This window comes from Danio rerio, chromosome 23, assembly GCF_052040795.2.
Source record: "Danio rerio strain M-AB ecotype USA chromosome 23, GRCz13ab, whole genome shotgun sequence".
NCBI lineage: Eukaryota > Metazoa > Chordata > Actinopteri > Cypriniformes > Danionidae > Danio > Danio rerio.
The window spans coordinates 22045764-22064547 of NC_141043.1; the positions used below are offsets into that span (position 1 = coordinate 22045764).

Sequence of the window (18784 nt, forward strand, 5' to 3'; positions counted from 1 at the left end):
CATTATCCTGCTGGAAGTAGTCATCAGAAGACATGATCAGCAACAATATTCAGATAGGCTGTGCCGTTGACACAATGCTCAATTAGTACTAATGGGCCCAAAGTTTGCCAAAAAATATCCCCCACGCCATTACACCACCACCACCAGCCTGAAGCGTTGATGCAAGGCAGGACCCAAGCTTTCATATTGTTGACACCAAATTCTGACTCTACCTTTCGAATGTCACAGCATAAATTAAGACTCATCGGACCAGGTAACGTTTTTACAATCTTCCAAAAAAGTCCAATTTTGATGAGCCTGTGTGAATTTTAGCCTCAGTTTCCTGTTGTTAGCTGAGAGGAGTGGCACCTGGTGTGGTCTCTGCTGCTGTAGCCCATCTGCTTCAAGGTTGGACATTTGCTTCATTAATACTTAAAAAAAAAAAAGACATATTCATCCAAGCCTTTTCATCCAGCCTTTAGTTGAGTGTTTTTCTAGAGCGTAACACCATTAGGAAGGCCTGATGCTATCAGAGCAGTGATGAATGGAAAATAGACTTTAGTTCTGGACAGGGAAGGTCCCCGAGGCTGCTAGAGCTCTGTTTGCTCTTTTACATATAAAGGTCATCACACTAACAAGCTGGAAATTCATTGGGTTGCTTCCTGTAACGAAAGCGTACACTCGAACACCTAAAGGATAAGAGAGATTTCCAAAACAGGCGTTCTCCTTCAGGAAATAACACTCATGGACTAACTCATCAGACCCACCCGAATGGTTAATAAGGCCTTTATTGTTTTTAGTTTTGAACAGTCTGTTTTTCTGACTCTTAGTGATCCGTCAATAATTTACAATACAAAGTCATTTCCAACCGGATGTCAGCTTAATGCCTGACTCAACATGAAAAGTAAAATGTGTATTTTCTTTAACCTTTTAATCCTGGATCTCAAGATCAGTTGTGAGATTGTGAATTGAGAGACTCGCCTACAATTTTTATCTTAGTGGAAAATTTACATCACACATTCAGTTTTTTTCAAGTAATGTGGTGACAAGTTGAATAACCCTTATATTTAGCCCCTGAAAATACAAAATAAACTTTACATTTTTGTGACTGATAAAATTGAACAAAGACAAACCTATGGCATGAGATGCTGCTAGAACACGTACTGTAACAGGTTTTGAAAACAGCTGATGTTATTTTTTTTTTGTATAAAAATGTATGTATTTAACTATTTTTAAGTGTCTCAAGAGGCATTTTGTCCATCAGCACACATCAGCTCTCTCTATTATTCTATTCTACTCATATATTCTATATATACTCCCAACTTGCATATTATTGCCATTTTGTTGATTTTGATTGTTTCTATTGCCAGTTGAGTCATCAGGAATCATCTAAAGATTTATCCTGGTCAAAACTTCTTTTACGTCCACACTTTCATTAATTTTCTACTGTTTATTTATTCCACTGTATAAACTTTGCTCTTACTTTCTAATGCCAATAACACTTATTCTATATTCTGTCTACTTATATATATATATATATATATATATATATATATATATATATATATATATATATATATATATATATATATATATATATATATATATAAAGGGTGTAACGATATGTGTATTGTTATTGAACCGTTTGCTACGAAACTTTACAAATACTTTTTACTTTTTAATTTTTACTTTACAAACTTTACGCATTACAAACCGAACGATTCAGACTGAAATATACAAAATATAATGTTTTCAATGCAACAATGCTCAACAAGGCATCCCAAATGATGTGACATGCTGCCTTCCCGCTCACCCCCAAACAGTACTCAACCCAGGCACACGCTGCACTAGCATGTGACTATCCCCACAGCATTCAGACAGGCAATTCCTATAGATTCGAACAGGGCAAAACAAATCACCGAGGCGATCGGTACATTTATAGCTGTGCATATGACCTTAATCGGTAGTGGAAATTTTTGGTTTTAAGAAAATGTTAAATGTAATAGTGCCCTGTTACATTATTCCTTCATAAGCCCATTTCAGTCAGATAATTCCTGCTTTCAGATCCATAAAATGGCAGGTTACAGTTAAATTAAGCAGATCTGTGCTGACACTCATCTTTCTGAAAATAAAAAACAATGACTTAAAAATTGATTGAAACTGAGTTCCATATAAAAACTAAATAGTTCTGTTCTTTTTATTTGTTTAATTACTACAATATTACATTTATTTTTTTATAAGCAGCTTTTGGTTTTGAGTATAAAGAAGGATTTGTTTTATTTGCTGTTAAGCAGAAACCCCAGAGGTATAGCTCTATCACCGTTTAAAGTGAAAGAAAAAAACAAGATCATACTTTTATGATGTTAGTTATAATGCATTAAAAAAATTAAAATCAAAGAAATCATCTGGTTTTATTTTTTTTGCTGTATAGAAACGATACCAAACCGTGACACCTTTGTGTCGTATCGAACCAAACCATGATTTTTGTGAACCGTTACACCCCTAATATATATATTTATACATACATATATACACACACACATATAATTTATACAATATTATATTATATATAGATAGTATATATTATTTATGTATAGTGAACTGGTGACCTAGGACTTTTAGCCAGCACAGGCTATTGTGCATAGTTTTAGATATGTAAGAAGAATTCTTCTTAAAATGTCAATTTTTTTTTTTTTTTTAAGAAAGATTTTGTTGAATAAAAAGTGAATGTATACAGCTTTATTTTGCCTGTTTTGAAAAATTCTAATTATTTTAATTTTGTAGCTAAGACATTATTTACTTGTAAAAAATTGGTAAATCCCTAGTATCGAGTCCTGAAAAATCCTGTGAAACAAAAACTAAATGCAATGCCACGCTATGAAACTACAGCCCATTTGCTCTGAGCAAGTTCATATACAACACACAAAAAGTGAAATGAATGAGGTCTCATGTGGAGACCTCCACAATCTAAATCAAGTAATTTTAGCATGCCAAAAACAAATAAATGCATATAAATATATATTTACTAAATTGTGGCAAGTGAAAATGTTGAGTGAAAATGTTGAGTTAAAAAACTACTAGCCACACTGGCTGGTATTCAATAAAGGTGTATATTAATTTTTGCCATGTTAATATTCATTTTTAGACAAAAAAATACCAATGGTTTAACTGCAAAAAAGAGATAAATCTGTATCTGGAGGAATGTCATTACATTTCTATTTTCATATTTAAATCTCATATTTTCTATATACAATGCTCAAAATGACAACATTTTTATTTTAACTGTGGAAGAAATATAATCAGTAGTTTACAGAATAAAGCAAAAAAAAAAAGGGTTTTACTCAAACACATTACTGTAAACTTTAAATTCAGAGAAACTGAGGCTGTTTACACTAGTGAGTTTCAATTTTAAAACAGCCTTTCCTCCAGACTTCCATATTTACAGTGTTTCAGAAAAACTCAATAGTAGTGAAAATCTCCAGAGTAGTGTGTATGTGAGGCATAACCATAACAAAACTTTTTAACAACTTTGAAAACAAAAAGGCACAAGTGTAAATGGCCCCTGAGAACTTAACTGGCAATCACCATATTATTTGCATACTGTTGTTCTTTTGTTGCCTTGTTTACTTTTATCGGCTTCATTTGCGAGTCACTTAGAATAAAGGTGTCCTGCCAAGTGATTAAATGCAAATTTAAGTGTAAATGGAAGAATTATTATTGGACACAAATAAAAAAAAGTCACGTCATGGCTAGTAATAAATCTCCATTGTCAGCCGAGGCCAAAAGGTTGAGTGTTTGTGGTTGAGTGTGAGGGTGTGTTGACGTCTGTGTGTTATTTACTTTATCATCAGGCAGTCGGAGTGTGCGGGTGAGCAGCAGCAGCAGGAGACTCGTCCACGCTTCACGATGACTCTCTGAGGTCAGACTGATGAAGTACGCCAGGGCTTCACTGCACACACTGAAACACACACACACACACACACACACACAGTTAGTCACAGAGCAAAACAGCACTGCACATGTAAATCTGAGAGCTTGATTACGTGACTCATTCCTCATTGTTTTACATAAAACAGTTACTAATGCATCTGTGAGAGTCATCTAATTAGTTCATATTACAGTCATGAGCATAACACATAATGTTCATAGTGACAGAGGCGTAATTATAACTAAAAATGAACAAATATTTGATGTCATCATTTAAGAACTATTTTTGTCAGTCGATAAACAAAAAGATTTACAGACAATAATCCGGCTGTAAAGAGCTCAGGAAATGACAAACTACAGCTTGACGTAATTAATAACGTTATGAGCATGATATATTGCTATGGAAAATTTTAGGAGACCGCTCGAAGATTCCTGGTTTCTTTTTTCTTTTTTTTTTTCCAGGTTCTGCTGGTTGCATTTCCAGAATTTCCATTGCCAATCGTAATCATTTGTCTTGGTTGAATTTTTTATTTAGCTGGGGGACTAGAGTGAGCGCCCCAGCTTGGCCTCACCCTGATCCAGACTCCTGGATTCTAAAGATTTTTGAATAACAGGTATATTTTTTTTCTGTTAACCACTTGTGACTTTTCTCTCAATTTCAAAATAAAAGTGTTAAAAATAACTGGCCAAAAATTGGTCAAAATATTATGGTATCTTTCAGACATGTTTATTTCATTATTAGACTACAAAACACCCAAGTGTCTACTTCAGACGAGATAAGAAATCAAAATTTGGAGGAATAATCCTGATTTTCAAATTCATTTTCTGCAAAAATGCTTTAAATAACATTATTTTTATTTATAATTCTGATTTAATATTATCAGACCATTACAGAATAAAACAAAACTGTACATTTTACTCAAACCCATACCAAATAAAAACTACTCTTGTTATCTGTTATTGTTACTTGTTGACACTTTACTTGACATTTCATTAATATGAATGAGATTTTATGCATGCTTATGAAAGGTGTCATTCACCAAGTACTATGTCATTTAAAATGCAAAAGTGACAATAGCTATGTTTCCATCCAAAGATGCAACTTAAATTTATGCGCAAATCAGGAATATCGCATAAAAGACGTGCGAATAAAGCAGCGTTTCCATCCAACGAATCAAAGAGAACAAAATGGTCACGTCCTGATTATCTGGCGCCAAATATCAAATGTAAAAACAGAATTTGCAGTGGTAGGAGAAGCTGCGTGACTCTTTTCCTTATTTAATTAATGACTTGCGTCTCGAAAGACAAATGCAGATACGCAACGAACGTGCGGTGGCATTTGAGAAGTGAGATGCGGAATACAGACGCTCTTGACAATTTAGAGGTAATAAATAAAATAATAACACTAATACTGAAATGGTTAAGGCGTTTTAGAATGACCAAAACAACATTTCAGATGTTTTACAATGTGCCCAGCCTGCTGGTTTGTCCATTCACACACATTTTTATCATCACATGATCTCTTATAACAAAAAACACATGATTTTTTTTTTAAAGCGCATACTGGAATTTATGCACATCTTTTCTTTTGGATAAAGAGTTCATCCTACTCAGTTATGCGCATATGTTTTTAATGCACATTTTCAAAATTTATGCGCATCTTGGTGCTTCCATAAACCGCTTTTTTAGACGCATATCCAAAATGCGCATAAAAATAGGTGGATGTAAACAGAGCTATTGTTAAAGATGTACCTGTTATGACAACTTGACTAAACTAAATATATCACAACTTGTCTTTGTCATGAAACTTGACATTATCAAGACATAATAACTTGTCATAAATCTGTCATAAACATGACAGTCAGAATGCCTTTACAAGAGTATCATGAATTTTTTAACAGTGTTATTATTAATGTTTTTCTTGACCTCAGTTACAGTGGCACACATTGAATTGGTTATTAGAATGTCATTAATATTAATGATGCTGTTATAAACTTCTTTGACAGAGTATTGACAATTTCACTGATGTTATATGTTAACGAAAAGCTCATTTTGTTCAGCCAAAAAATTAATTACAATTAGAATGGCCACATGACATTATATTACAAGTTATGTTGCCTTGTTAAAGTCAAGTTGTCATGAAACAGACATCTCAACAATGATGTCTTTGCATTTAAAATGACATAAATAAGCTAATGACACTTAATGGCACCTAATGTCATAAGGATGCATGACATACTTCACTTAATGTTTATATATAGGCACCATGACAGTTCCTTTATGAGAAGTGTTACCGTTATCTTCATGATTCTCATTCTTGCTGTTGTTTTTCCCCATTTCACTACTTTACTCATTTCATTCCTTTCAACAAAAACACCATTTTACCCCCTCCAGTCCAAATAATAGGTGCATCCGAAAAATGTGTTGTTTAAAAGCAGTGGTGTTTGTGCTGAGCTTGGAGAGCAGGCGTGATTAATGAATGAAGCTGACGCTGCACTCACTGCAGCAGACGTGTCTGGATGTCTGGCCAGGAGTCTCGCAGCTGCGTGTCGGAGTACATGCGAAAGAGGATCCTTAGACTGCAGGCCAGACTGCTGGTCTCCTGCTTCAGAAGATTCGGTTTTGACTTCCCCTTAAAGCCTGCACGCCAGATTAATAAAAGACACGCACAATAAAAAAAACACAGTCTCATAAATGACAGCATTACCACAAGCCAGACGAGGAAATAAAAGGGCGCAGACCTGCTCTCCAGAGGGCCGTGCGCTGCTCATTGTTGGAGTTGAAGTCCTTGGCAAACCTGTGGGACTCGAGGAGGCAGTCGAGCAGTTTGAAGAGGTGCTGGGATGACAGGTGTCTGTACATGCCCTGATCCACCTCCGCCTCTCCCTCTTCTGCCTGCTCAAGTGCATCTCGCTGTTGGCAAACAGGCAGAGAGGAAACAAAAGCCACTTAAACTATTAGCATGCCATGCAGCTAGATGTATGCTTATTTTCTCTAACAGTCGAAAGCACATCCTTTCGAAGTACAATCTATATGATTGTGTGCATGAATAAAGGTGCTGCTGGAAATGTGCACGCTAGAACAATTCGTCCTTTGCCACTTTGACTAATGAGTAGGGCCAGATGGACTCTGCGGACATTTTTAGCTTTTCTACAGAGAATTTGATAAAAAAAATCTGCAGATTTGTGGGGAATGATTTTAGGGAAATTATAAAGGGTGTCTTAATAAGTATTAAAAGGTATTAATGGCGTTTTTTCGAGGTTTTAAATTTTGTTCAAGCGTTGTCCAAAGTATTTGACTCCAAAAAAGCATAAATATATAAAATTTCCTCCAACTATTAACAACGATGGGCTCGATCCACGCGATTGGCTAGGGCCGGGGCGCGTTAAGCCAAGCTTCTTCATCTGGGTGATGTCATGTAATTTGCGACAAACACGGGAAGGTGATGTGACGATCTCCACATGTTGCGAAACAGACGGCAAAATACAAAAATGTTTTGTAAATAAATCGTCATTTTCATATTACTATTATTATATCACAATAATATTTGTGAAACTAATTTAAAAAACTGAATAAATAAAAATTAACACACATTTACACAAGTAAATACATAGACTCGATGATGGGCAAAAAATCTGTGGAAATCTGCAGATTTCTGTGCACGCAGATTCCATGTGGGCCTACTTATGAGTGTTTGTAATCATATTAATTTGTAGGTAATGAGTGGCAGGTATCTCTTCATCCCCTTGCACATGCACTCATCAATAATGGCATCCATTATTTTTGCCATCTCAGACAATTTGTTGTATTGTAGTAAGCGTAGTGTTGTTTCTAGTGTTGATGCAATGTGGATAAACTTCATGCACTTACAAAAAAAAATAAAATTATTAGCCCCCCTGTTTATTTTTCCCCCAATTTCTGTTTAACAGAGAGAAGATTTTTTTCAACACATTTCTAAAAATAAGTTTTAATAATTCATTTCTAATAACTGATTTACAGTACATAATATTTTACAAGATATTTTTCAAGATACTAGTATTCAGCTTTAAGTTTTAGGTTAAGTAGGTTAACTAGGCAGGATAGGGTAAGTATGCAAGTTATTTTATAAGAATATTGACCTTAAAAAGGCTTTAAAAAATAAAACTGCTTTTATTCTAGCTAAAATAAAACAAATAAGACTTTCTCCAAAAAATATTATCAGGCATGCTGTGAACATGTCCTTGCTCTGTTAAACATTATTTGGAAAATATTTGAAAAGAAAAAAAATATATCAAAGGGGGGGCTTATAATTCTGACTTCAGCAGTATTTATATATATATATATATATATATATATATATATATATATATATATATATATATATATATATATATATATATATATATATATATATATATATATATATATATAATGTTTATAATGTTAAATGTAAACATTCAGCATTATAAGCAACAGTAGCGAGTGCTGATCCCTCCTAAAGATGAAATCCTAGAACTGCCTCTGGTTCTGATGATTAAATTTGTGTCATGTGCTTCAGTTGCTGTTTCCATTACCTTTTAAATTCGCTAAATCTTATCTGCTAAACAGGATTTGCGCTCACATAAGGTGGACTTTAGGCTATTTGGAAAAAAAATATTTTAAAATTGCATCTACAGGTCATCTGGTGATTGCAGTGATCACATGATCAAAGCCTTCCTTGCCATTACTGTTTAGATATTATGCCTTTGTTTCCTTTAATTAAATATTAGGCTGTTAGGCTATATAATCCAGTAATTATGGCAAGGTTTAACTTGCCCCAAAAGCAAAAAATTATTAGTTTTTAAATGTATAGATTATGAAAATGTTTAGCACAAGACTAATAAAAACAAGCTATAGTGTACGCTAAAAATCTAAGCATACTTTGGACATAACCAAGCAATTGCTTGTCGTTTTTCTCCAAAACACAGTGATGGTTTAAGCACCACTCTTTATTTTGTCAACACCATGAGAGCCCTTTGTCTGTGCTGCTTATTAGTTGTATTTTCAACATCAACATCAACATCAATTATCAATTGTAACTTATGAAGCAGAGCGTAAAATAGAGTTTATTTTCTACAGTGAACTCACCTGAGCAGCGGCCATGTTCTCAGCATCTTCTCTCTTGCTGGTAGCAGGGTAGAATACAATGTTGTCTATTGTCTGAATCAACTCCAGCTGTACGACACACTTTATAAGCAGCCCTGCAAACAGCCTGTGGTCCGAAACCCCTAAATCAGAACATTTAAGAGAGTAACTTGTTAAAAGTCACAAAAGCATAAGAAAACTTCAAACAGAAACAGCAACTCTGGTCACACAAACATGTAAACCAATTTCTCACATAACCAAACATAAAGAAAGTTGGCTTCTATTGCTGATTTCATTGGCCAAGGACCAATTGTAGTTTTTTAGCATCATGTTTAGGGGAATGAAATATCCTCTCAACTAACCGCAAACCTGCATTCTGACCAATCTTCGTTTAGTTTACAATGCCCACTTTCTACATTTCAATAAACTACTAATAAACTAAATCCAGACATATGTTTTTTTTTTTTTTTCCAAGTTTTATTAGCAGTTTCAAATGTCTGTTATTTAAATGTGATTTTAGTTTCATGACGATGTAAAAAGAGGAAGATGACAAAGTTCAAAGACAAATGTGGCTGTTAGTGGAAACTCTAATAGATTATGTGGTTCGGGCAGATTTTCAGACTTCTTTATACTTCATGTAGGCGAGGTGTGTGGTGAAGTTTTCTGCAGAAAACTGGGACACCAGTGAAGTCATAAGGGTGTTTCTCTGTGGATTTTTTTTTTCGGTTACATTGGTACAACAAATACTCTTTTAAAAAAAGAAATGATGTTGTGGAGAAATTAAGGCTCCTTTTTCTTGAAAAAATATACAATGTCCGGCATAATAACAAGTACACCCTTACAGATTTCTCAAAAAATATCCATTTCTCTTTAAAATGAATATTTACCTATACAATAAGGTATTTGTGCAAATCTGATTTACTAGAAAACTAGAATCAATCTAACTAAACAATTTGGGATCATGGTGAGAAAAAAAAGTACACCCCAAGTAATGGGTTAGGAGAAACAAAATGAGGCATACAAAATATTACATATAGTTGAGGTTAAATGTAATTTTTCTTATCCTAAAGAGGTTAGGTGATTATATGTTCACTATCACACAGGTGATATCAGTGATCACAACAATTGTTTTCTGATTTCTAAACAGTAGGCACATGGCTTAAGTAAGTGGAAAAAAATATCCAGAAGCCAAGAGATAACCACAGAAATTCCCCTTAGAATGAAAAGCTCGTTATTGACCATATTCGGAAGGGTCATTAATATTGATGAGCTCTGCTCTAACACTGCTCATGTGATTCCAGTCTGTGCTCCCTCCCTGTTCTGCAAGCACACAGAGAGAGAGAGACTGTGTGATATACTCTGAATTACATGAGGGTTCAGTAGTGAAAAAATATTCAGGTGAAGTGGAGAAGAGCTTGAGAGAGTTGTGTTGTAGATAAAAAATTATAATTCTATTAAAATTCTACCCAACAAAAGTCACTGACAGAGATGTATTTTGAGTTGTATTTTGTAAGAGATGAGAGAAATGACAATGCATAAACTTGCATTAAATGCTGATTCGGCAGTGTGATGTGTCAAATGTGTCAGTGTTAATGTACCTGTTGCCTTATTAAAACACAGAAATGTTCACAATATACACTTTAAATAACAAAACAGTTAAACAGGTCTTATGACTCTTAATGAGTGCACTGAATAAATTGATAATCTTTCTTTCGCATATTTAGTATTTTGAACAAGCTGTGATACGATCTCTGTGTTTAATATTACCTATATTACTGCATAACTGTCCCGTTTTCACAATAAGAGTCCCACATACATAGTGAGTATAATCTAAGACTATAAAATATACAAGACGTTTCACTCGTATTGGTTTTGAATGGGGAAAAGTGTAACGTCAATATGGAGAATGAAGCCTACTAGTACAAGAGCCCATCATCAATTGCTATAGACTGACAGAAAGCTCGGACCAGAATTTTTTTTTTTTTAAACGACAATTTGGTGGTCAACAAACATGCTGGAATCTCAACGAATACTGGCTTTACAGACATAAGAAATATATCCAAATAAAGCTTGAAATCTCTGCTTTAAAATGTACCAAGTGCACTTAAAAAAAAAACACATTTTTTGGTCTTGTAATCTGTATAAAACGAACGCAAGACACAGTCTGTCCTGTCAAACGCACATTACATAACAGCAACTACTCAAACACCCACAAACTTGTAAACAAAGAGTTGCTATCATTTCTGCAGGAGATTCGCCATCAAGACTAAGTTGTGGATTACTTCAGGCGATCATTACCCAGAGGACGATAATGTGTAAAACAGCCATAAATGAGGTTGGTGTCGTGATCTCGTTCCTTTTGAGTGCGCAAGCGCATTAGCTTGGACAACCTGAAAACATGCAGATTTTGTTTGATTCAGACATTTAGAAATGAAACTTATGAGACGTTTGTTGTTAAATTTTTATTGGTGATTCCAATTGTGTAATGTAATTGTAAGCTTGGCAAACGGTTTTGGAAAATTTTGATGCTTCCCCATTCAGACGAAATGCCTGAGAGGAATTTCAAAGATGGCCGTCAAATGAAATGACTTGACTTAATAAGACTCGAATGGAAGCTGTGGATTGCATATTAATGATCCCATGGGCAACATCACATTATGGTTTTGGTTTATATTGGCCTGTTATTCACCAGGATTTTACACTGGTGGGCTTTACACGAGAACAAGGAAACAATGGTCTTTGATGCGTACGGTATGCTATTTCCCTGAACTGAATTTTTATTATTCAGCTATGCCTAAAATAATTAAAACCTGTTAGACAGCAGTATATAGTCTTTGAGCAATAGATCTAAATTCTCATTACCAAATTTTATATTACTACATTTTTTATCTCTTATGCTACATTTATTTGATTAAAATACATTAGAGTAATATTGTGAAATAATAATACAATTCAAAACAAATATTTTATCAAAGCTTTTACACTATGAATCCGAACTTTCAACACATCATTCTGCAGAAATCATCCTAATACAATTGTGTCTCAAACATTTCTTAATATCAAAAAACCTTTTTCAATATTCTTACATATATCAAATGTAAAAGTACAGCCTAATCATTTGATTTTTTGTAACATCTTTTGTCGTCACTGTCACTTTAAGGAGAAAAAAAGCCCCTTTTTAACGGCTTTACATAATAAAAGCAGTACATACTGGTGTGGGACTTTCCTTTCCATGTTTCATCGCTGGCGGTGGACATTTGACTGTGGCCTCTCTCTGACAGAGTTCTCTCAAAGCTGCTCTGTGACTGGGAATCCACCTCAACATCCTACAACACACAGACACACAGATGAATATGAAAATCAGAGCCTGATATGCAAATGCCTACTATAAATATCAAGCAAAGTCTGGTGTTTGTGAGTGTGCGCGCCAAGGCGAGAAACAACAACAACATATAACAGAATAAAACTTTGAACTGCATGTTGGTGGCTTTTTATTTGTGTGTGTGTGTGTGTGCATTTGCAATATTTTATTTATATTTTATATTTATATTTATTTATGTTATTGCAATCTCACCATGTGTTTCCCTTCTCCCACCTCCTCTTCCTGTCCAGCTGGTCTCCATGTCAGCAAGCTGTTAAGAGCACAGACAGAAACAAACTGAGAGAGCATTTCACAAGCAGAGCTACAGGAGCTTGAAAAACAGTCTGTTCAAATGTGCCAGTTTCAATATCTGTAGGTCATGTTGTGGTAACAAATGTCAGTTTTGGATATGTGTCAGAGTTTGGATATGTACTGGCAAATCTGACAGGGACACTTATTTAGGGAGATCTTTTATTTAACTAGAAATAATAAAAAATACTAATATGTCAAAACAGCTTGCAACTTGCAATTTACATTTATTTTTGTTGTTTTTATTTCCTATTGAATTCGAATGATTTGCTGTTTAGCAAGCAGAATTAAATTCATGCTGAGAATATTTATAAATGTTCAGGGTAACATCTATGAAGCCTGACTGTATAATGCCTTATAAGAAAATACATTTAAAGGTCCCGTAAATTGCTTTTAAATGTGCATTTCTATTCAATATTCGATATAATCGCAACTGAAAAAAATGACGAGAGGGTAGGACATGGATTAGCTCCTCCCCTTAAAAAACAGCCAATAACGTTTTGTTTTTATCACAGCTCTGCAAGTGAGAGTGACTGAGCTCAAGCGCATCAATTGAAAATCAAATGAAAAGCATCTTAAAGGAGGCGGGACATGTCAGACACTAGAGAGCATTTGATTGGTCAAGATTTGAAGAGAAACTGCAGTATGGGCAGACATGATAAAAATTTTGATCCATTTAGGCCACGGGTGTCAAACTCAGTTCCAAAAGGGCCGCAGCTCTGCACAGTTTAGTTCCAACCCTAATTAAACACACCTGATCAAACTAATTGAGTCCTTCAGGCTTGTTTGAAACCTACAGGTAAGTGTGTTGGAGCAGGGTTGGAACTAAACTGTGCAGGGCTTCGGCCCTCCAGGAATTGAGTTTGACACCCCTGATTTAGGCGGAAGTGACAAACTGCAAGCCTAGAAGGTTGATATCAGTTTTTTTCTAAACGCGAATGTTGTCACTGCTTTGAAGCTGGACTGAAACAAACATCTAAAGATGTTTTATTTTAAATGAAGGGGACTTTAATACTTTTAATGCATGCATAATCCTTTGTAAATGACATTTGATTTGTTGAATTGTCATAACATGCAAAAACTGTATATTTAAATGTATGCTTGCTTATTTTCTGGATATGAACAAAAATAAGTTACACACACACATTAAATATAACAATTAGATGCACATACAGTTGCTAAAACAAATGTAAATTAAACAGATGGTGTTTGTTAAAATGGGATTGACCTCATTTCTAGGGAATGTTTGTATATACAAATATTACACTACTCTACATGCTTTCCCTATATAAGTATTACATTTGTTAAATCCTTGTAATTTGACCTTTTCTAGAGGTAAAAAATGATTTGCATTTTAAACAGATTGTGCTTTACATATATTATTTATTATGTGTAATCGTGGGGAACACATATTCACTATTAACTAGAATATTTGGCTAAATAAACTATATATACTAACTATACATGCTATAGCAGATATGAAATAAATAAATAAAAGGTGCAGAATATGGTCATGGAGGATAAAGCATTAGTACATATACACAACCAAGTTGTTACTGTGAACTTTTTATAAAGCTTTTTATGTTTAAATAGCAACTCTGTCACTTTAAACAGTGAAAAGAGCACAAGATGCAGCACAATACCAACCATATCTTAAATGAATAGTTCACCCAAAAAATTACCAAGACAAATTTTTAGATGAACACAGTTGGAGTGGTTTTTATTTTCATCCTAGCTCTTCCATGTGCTATAATGGTGTTGGCTTTTAAGCTTAATAAAGTGCGTAAATTGTTCGTAAACCTAACCAATATACCACCATGCGGTTATTGTGTCTTATGAAGATGATCAATGTGTTTTTGTACCAAAAATATTTTAGATTTTTAAATTATCAACTTTTCATTCAATTTCAGTAGCTTTAATAAAACAAAACTATCCACCACCATTATACAGCATAGAATAGCCTGGATAAAATTTAAAACTATGTTTGCACCAATTGGGTATATGCACAGCGAGTGTTTCTTCCCATACTGATAAACATCCGCTGAACAGTTAATGTGACTTTTTCAATTTCATACGGTTCATTTTACAGCATCGATGTTGTAATATAATTAAAATACAATCAGCTAAATAAACTTTAGTGTTCATTTAGTTGTTCAAGCGTAAAACTACCCGTTGGGATTAGCAGGCTAGCACAGAAACTTCATTGAATATACTGGGGTAAAATAAAAGTTCATATTTTAAAGACATTTTAATGACATAAAATTTTTATTTAATGCAGTGGTTCTTGTACATTCTGACACCCACTTTATATCGTATATCAATCATGTAGTGAAGACCGTTGAATTTTTAGAGAAAACAAATCTTAAATATGCCAATTTTGTAACTGCATATAGTTCAACAGAAGCGCTTGACCCACGTTACTGCAAAATGAAAAGTCCTTTCACATTATTCTGCATATACCCTATAGCCTAGTGGTTAGTACATAGACATATCACCAAGGTGCTCACAGTGACCCAAGTTTGATTCCCGGCTGGAGGTACTTAGCCGATCCTTTCCCTCCCTCTTTGATCCCCACACTTTCCTGTCTCCACTATACTGTTCTATAAAATAAAGATTAAAAACCCTTAAAAAAAAAAAAAATAAATAAATAAATAAATAAATAAATATATATATATATATATATATATATATATTTTTTTTTTTTTTTTACTACTTTGACTGTGTTTGTCTGACAAGTCAAACACATGTAGGATGGCTTGAGGGAACCATTCCTTTACATACTGTAGATAAAATGATGTTTAATATAATTACTATTGTTATGATTGTTCATGAGGCCCTGTTTAATCTTGTTTATAAGGCTTTATGCATAGATTAAGAATAGCCCTTGTAATTAATTCTAAACACAGGCTACACTGTTTTGTTTTTCGCTCCCTTTCAATAGTGTAGTTTTGACCCAGTGCAAATTGCAACCAGGTGTGCTTCACTGTCCATAAAGTACGGTAGATAATATTTTGTGCTATATAATTATTATTCTATTTAAACAGATTGACATCTCATCAAAACACATGATCCAGACAGAAGGTGTTTAAGTGTCATTGAAGCAGATGGTGGTCATACGCATGAGGGCTGGTGGTCTGGAAGATGTCCAGCATGCAGGAGCAGGTGACGTCCCACACCTCCGGACTGAACTTCTCCCCGTTCAGGATCACCAGGTTCTCCAGACAGTTCGTGCCCGAGCGTGCCAGCTGCTCATTATCTGAGGACAGAAGAGGAGCTCTCAATAACACTTTCTCTGTATTACCACACCCTGCTGATTTAAAACACTGCCACCCACTGGGCCAATATGTTTCCACAAATGTGACACGTGTAGGCGTCGAGTTCGAAACGTCCATCTGGAATGAAGTGAGTAGCAGAGGAGATCTTAAAAATGCCTAAACTCTCCCTTGTGATTAGAGCAACAGCAAGATTCCCACCTTGTTTGACGCACCACTGCAGCTGCGCAAAAATGTCCGCCAGTAGCACTTCACTGAGAGGCTCGTAGAACTGCGTGAACACATCGCAGATGGCGTAGAGAGCGTGGTTACATGTCGTCGTCATCCACTCTGTTTTCTATCCAAGAACAAAATATCTTTTAATAACTTTTAAACACGCACATTTTGTAAATATGTCATTTGCAACTCTTGAGCAAATTAATGATTGTTTGTGACAAATCGCATAAAAAATAAGACATTTGTATTTCTATAATATACAGTTGAAGTCAAATATATTAGCTTTCCTGTGAATTTATTTATTTTTTCATATATTTCCCAAATTCTGTTTTAATAGAGAAAGAAAATTTTCACAGTATTTCCTATATTTTCTCTTCAGCAGAAAGTCCTATTTGTTTTATTTTGTCAAGAAAAAAAGCAGTTTTACATTTTTTTCAACCATTTTAAGGTCAATATTATTAGCCCCTTTAAGCAATATTGTTTTTCGATTGTAACCACTGTTATGCTGCGGTCACACTAGAGTTTGTGTGTGCAAAATTCTGTTGTATGGCACTGTGAAAAGGAGCCTACATAAGATGATCAGACATTAAAAAAGAAAAAAAAAACCTAGCGATGGCTCCATGTTTTAAATTTCTGTCCAGAGAGATCATGTCTTGATTTTCAATTGGTCTCACGCACTCACATAATGCAATTTCACAGGCCAGAGTTCACCAAGTGTAAATTTCACAATGCAGCAAAACTTGTTGCATTTCCAGTCTGATGCATTCACGTGCGTATGAATAGAAGTCTATGGGGCAAAAAGTCCAGTGTGACCACGGCTGAATACTAGTATTTTGAAAAATATCTAGTAAAATATTATGCACTGTCATCATAGCAAAGAAAAGAAATTAGTTATTAGAAATTAATTATTAAAATTAGAAATGTGTTGATAATAATCTTTTCGTTTACCAAATTGGAGAAAAGCATGTAAAGGGGGGCTAATAATTCAGGAGATCTGCACACATAGACATGTATATACTTAAATATTAACAGATATAATAATATTTTGTTCCATATATTAAGCATTTTATACACACATATATATATACAGGGACGTTATAATTAAACATAAAGAGTACACACAAAATTGTTAACGCACGTTTTTACTTCGTATTAGTCATGTTTAACCTAATAACAGCACTATAACTAAGAGAATTATATCCAATCCACTGCAAAATTGTCTGGAACTCTTGTAAAACAGCATTTAATGTAAACTAAGAATAGATCGATCTAAAATTGCAGTTTAAATGGCAAATATGATTGCGATTAACCAATAAACTGTTGATTTAAGTGACTTTAAGTACACAATACTATACTTTTTTTTTATGCTGACATAGGAGATTTGCCTTTATTTCAGTGTTTCTCAACCACATTCTTGGAGGACCACCAACTCTGCACATTTTCCATGGCTGTGTCCAAAAGCGCCTAATACTCAGTAGGTACTGCATTTAAATTTAAATGTACTACTTGGCCATTAGAAAAGGTACGTTTTATACAGTATGAATGTGCGCAGTGTGAATGGAACTCGAACGTACTACATCCACCATTTTGTCACGATCACGTGACCTACCTGCGGGAGGGCATCATGGGATAGTGCAGCATGCATTGGATGCACACTACAGAATCTCGCCGGAACTAGTAGGTCATGCGGGCACTTCTCGCATACTGATTTTCAAAATTTATGAATTCAGACATAATACTCTGTTCGCGTTCTTTTTTTTTAGCGTACTATATAGCGTGGAAGAGTGCGATTTTGGACACAGCCCATGTCTCCTTAAACAAGCACACCTGATTCAGATCACCAGATTATTAGCAGAGACTGAAAGACCTATAATGGGAGTGACAGACAAAGATGACATCCAAAACATGCAGTGTTGGTGGTCCTTCAGGAGCATGGTTGAAAAACACTGCTTTAATTGATTTAGGCATTACTTATCACTACTAACACCCTTGTAGAAATGTATTAAAAGCATTTTTCCACCAAAAGCAAAAAATGTATAATTTTGATCTTATTTTCTCAATTTTTAATTCATATATCACACTTCTGAATTGTTAGGTACGAACTCACATCTGCCTGCTTATCAATTCTGAGTTTATATAACTACTTCTTGTTAAAAAAGCACAAGCATTTAGAATAAACCAATATAATCCCTCGGAAACTGATAATGTCAATCATGTCAATGTTGTAATAACCACTCACTTCAGTCTGCTGCTCAGGGAGCTTCATGTTGTCGAATATTCTGAAGATGATCCGAAAGAGATCATGCCACCAGTGCTTTTCAAAGGTGTGTCCGTAACTCTTCATGATCTCAAACATGACGGTCAGACCCCTGAAACACACGAACAAACATTCCAGCTCCAAACAGCCAATTCATTAAACCTTTGTACAGAAGTGACATCAGCAGCATGACTGATGACGGAGATTCACCTGGTCCTGACATCAAGTTTGCAGCGATTGATGATGCAGGAAAGCTCAAACAGGATGGGGAACCAGCCTCGCACCCAAACCCGGTCACCAGGGGCCACGTTCATGTCATCACTAGTGTACTCCCTCAGGGCCTGAAAAGCAAAAGAGTAA

General features: G+C 34.8%; 1 protein-coding gene across 1 annotated transcript in view; it reads right to left on the bottom strand.

Moving 5' to 3' along the window:
• Positions 1 to 18784, bottom strand: part of arfgef2 (ARF guanine nucleotide exchange factor 2) — a 66827-nt gene that overhangs the window by 1945 nt on the left and 46098 nt on the right. The window contains exons 29-38 of the mRNA XM_087306882.2: positions 18635 to 18765; positions 18407 to 18536; positions 16153 to 16288; positions 15797 to 15935; positions 12584 to 12641; positions 12221 to 12335; positions 9013 to 9152; positions 6648 to 6819; positions 6408 to 6546; positions 3820 to 3937 (exon numbers count right to left, since the gene is read on the bottom strand). Coding sequence (XP_087163008.1) covers positions 3820 to 3937; positions 6408 to 6546; positions 6648 to 6819; positions 9013 to 9152; positions 12221 to 12335; positions 12584 to 12641; positions 15797 to 15935; positions 16153 to 16288; positions 18407 to 18536; positions 18635 to 18765 — 1278 coding nt within the window. The remainder of the gene's footprint in view (positions 1 to 3819; positions 3938 to 6407; positions 6547 to 6647; positions 6820 to 9012; positions 9153 to 12220; positions 12336 to 12583; positions 12642 to 15796; positions 15936 to 16152; positions 16289 to 18406; positions 18537 to 18634; positions 18766 to 18784) is intronic.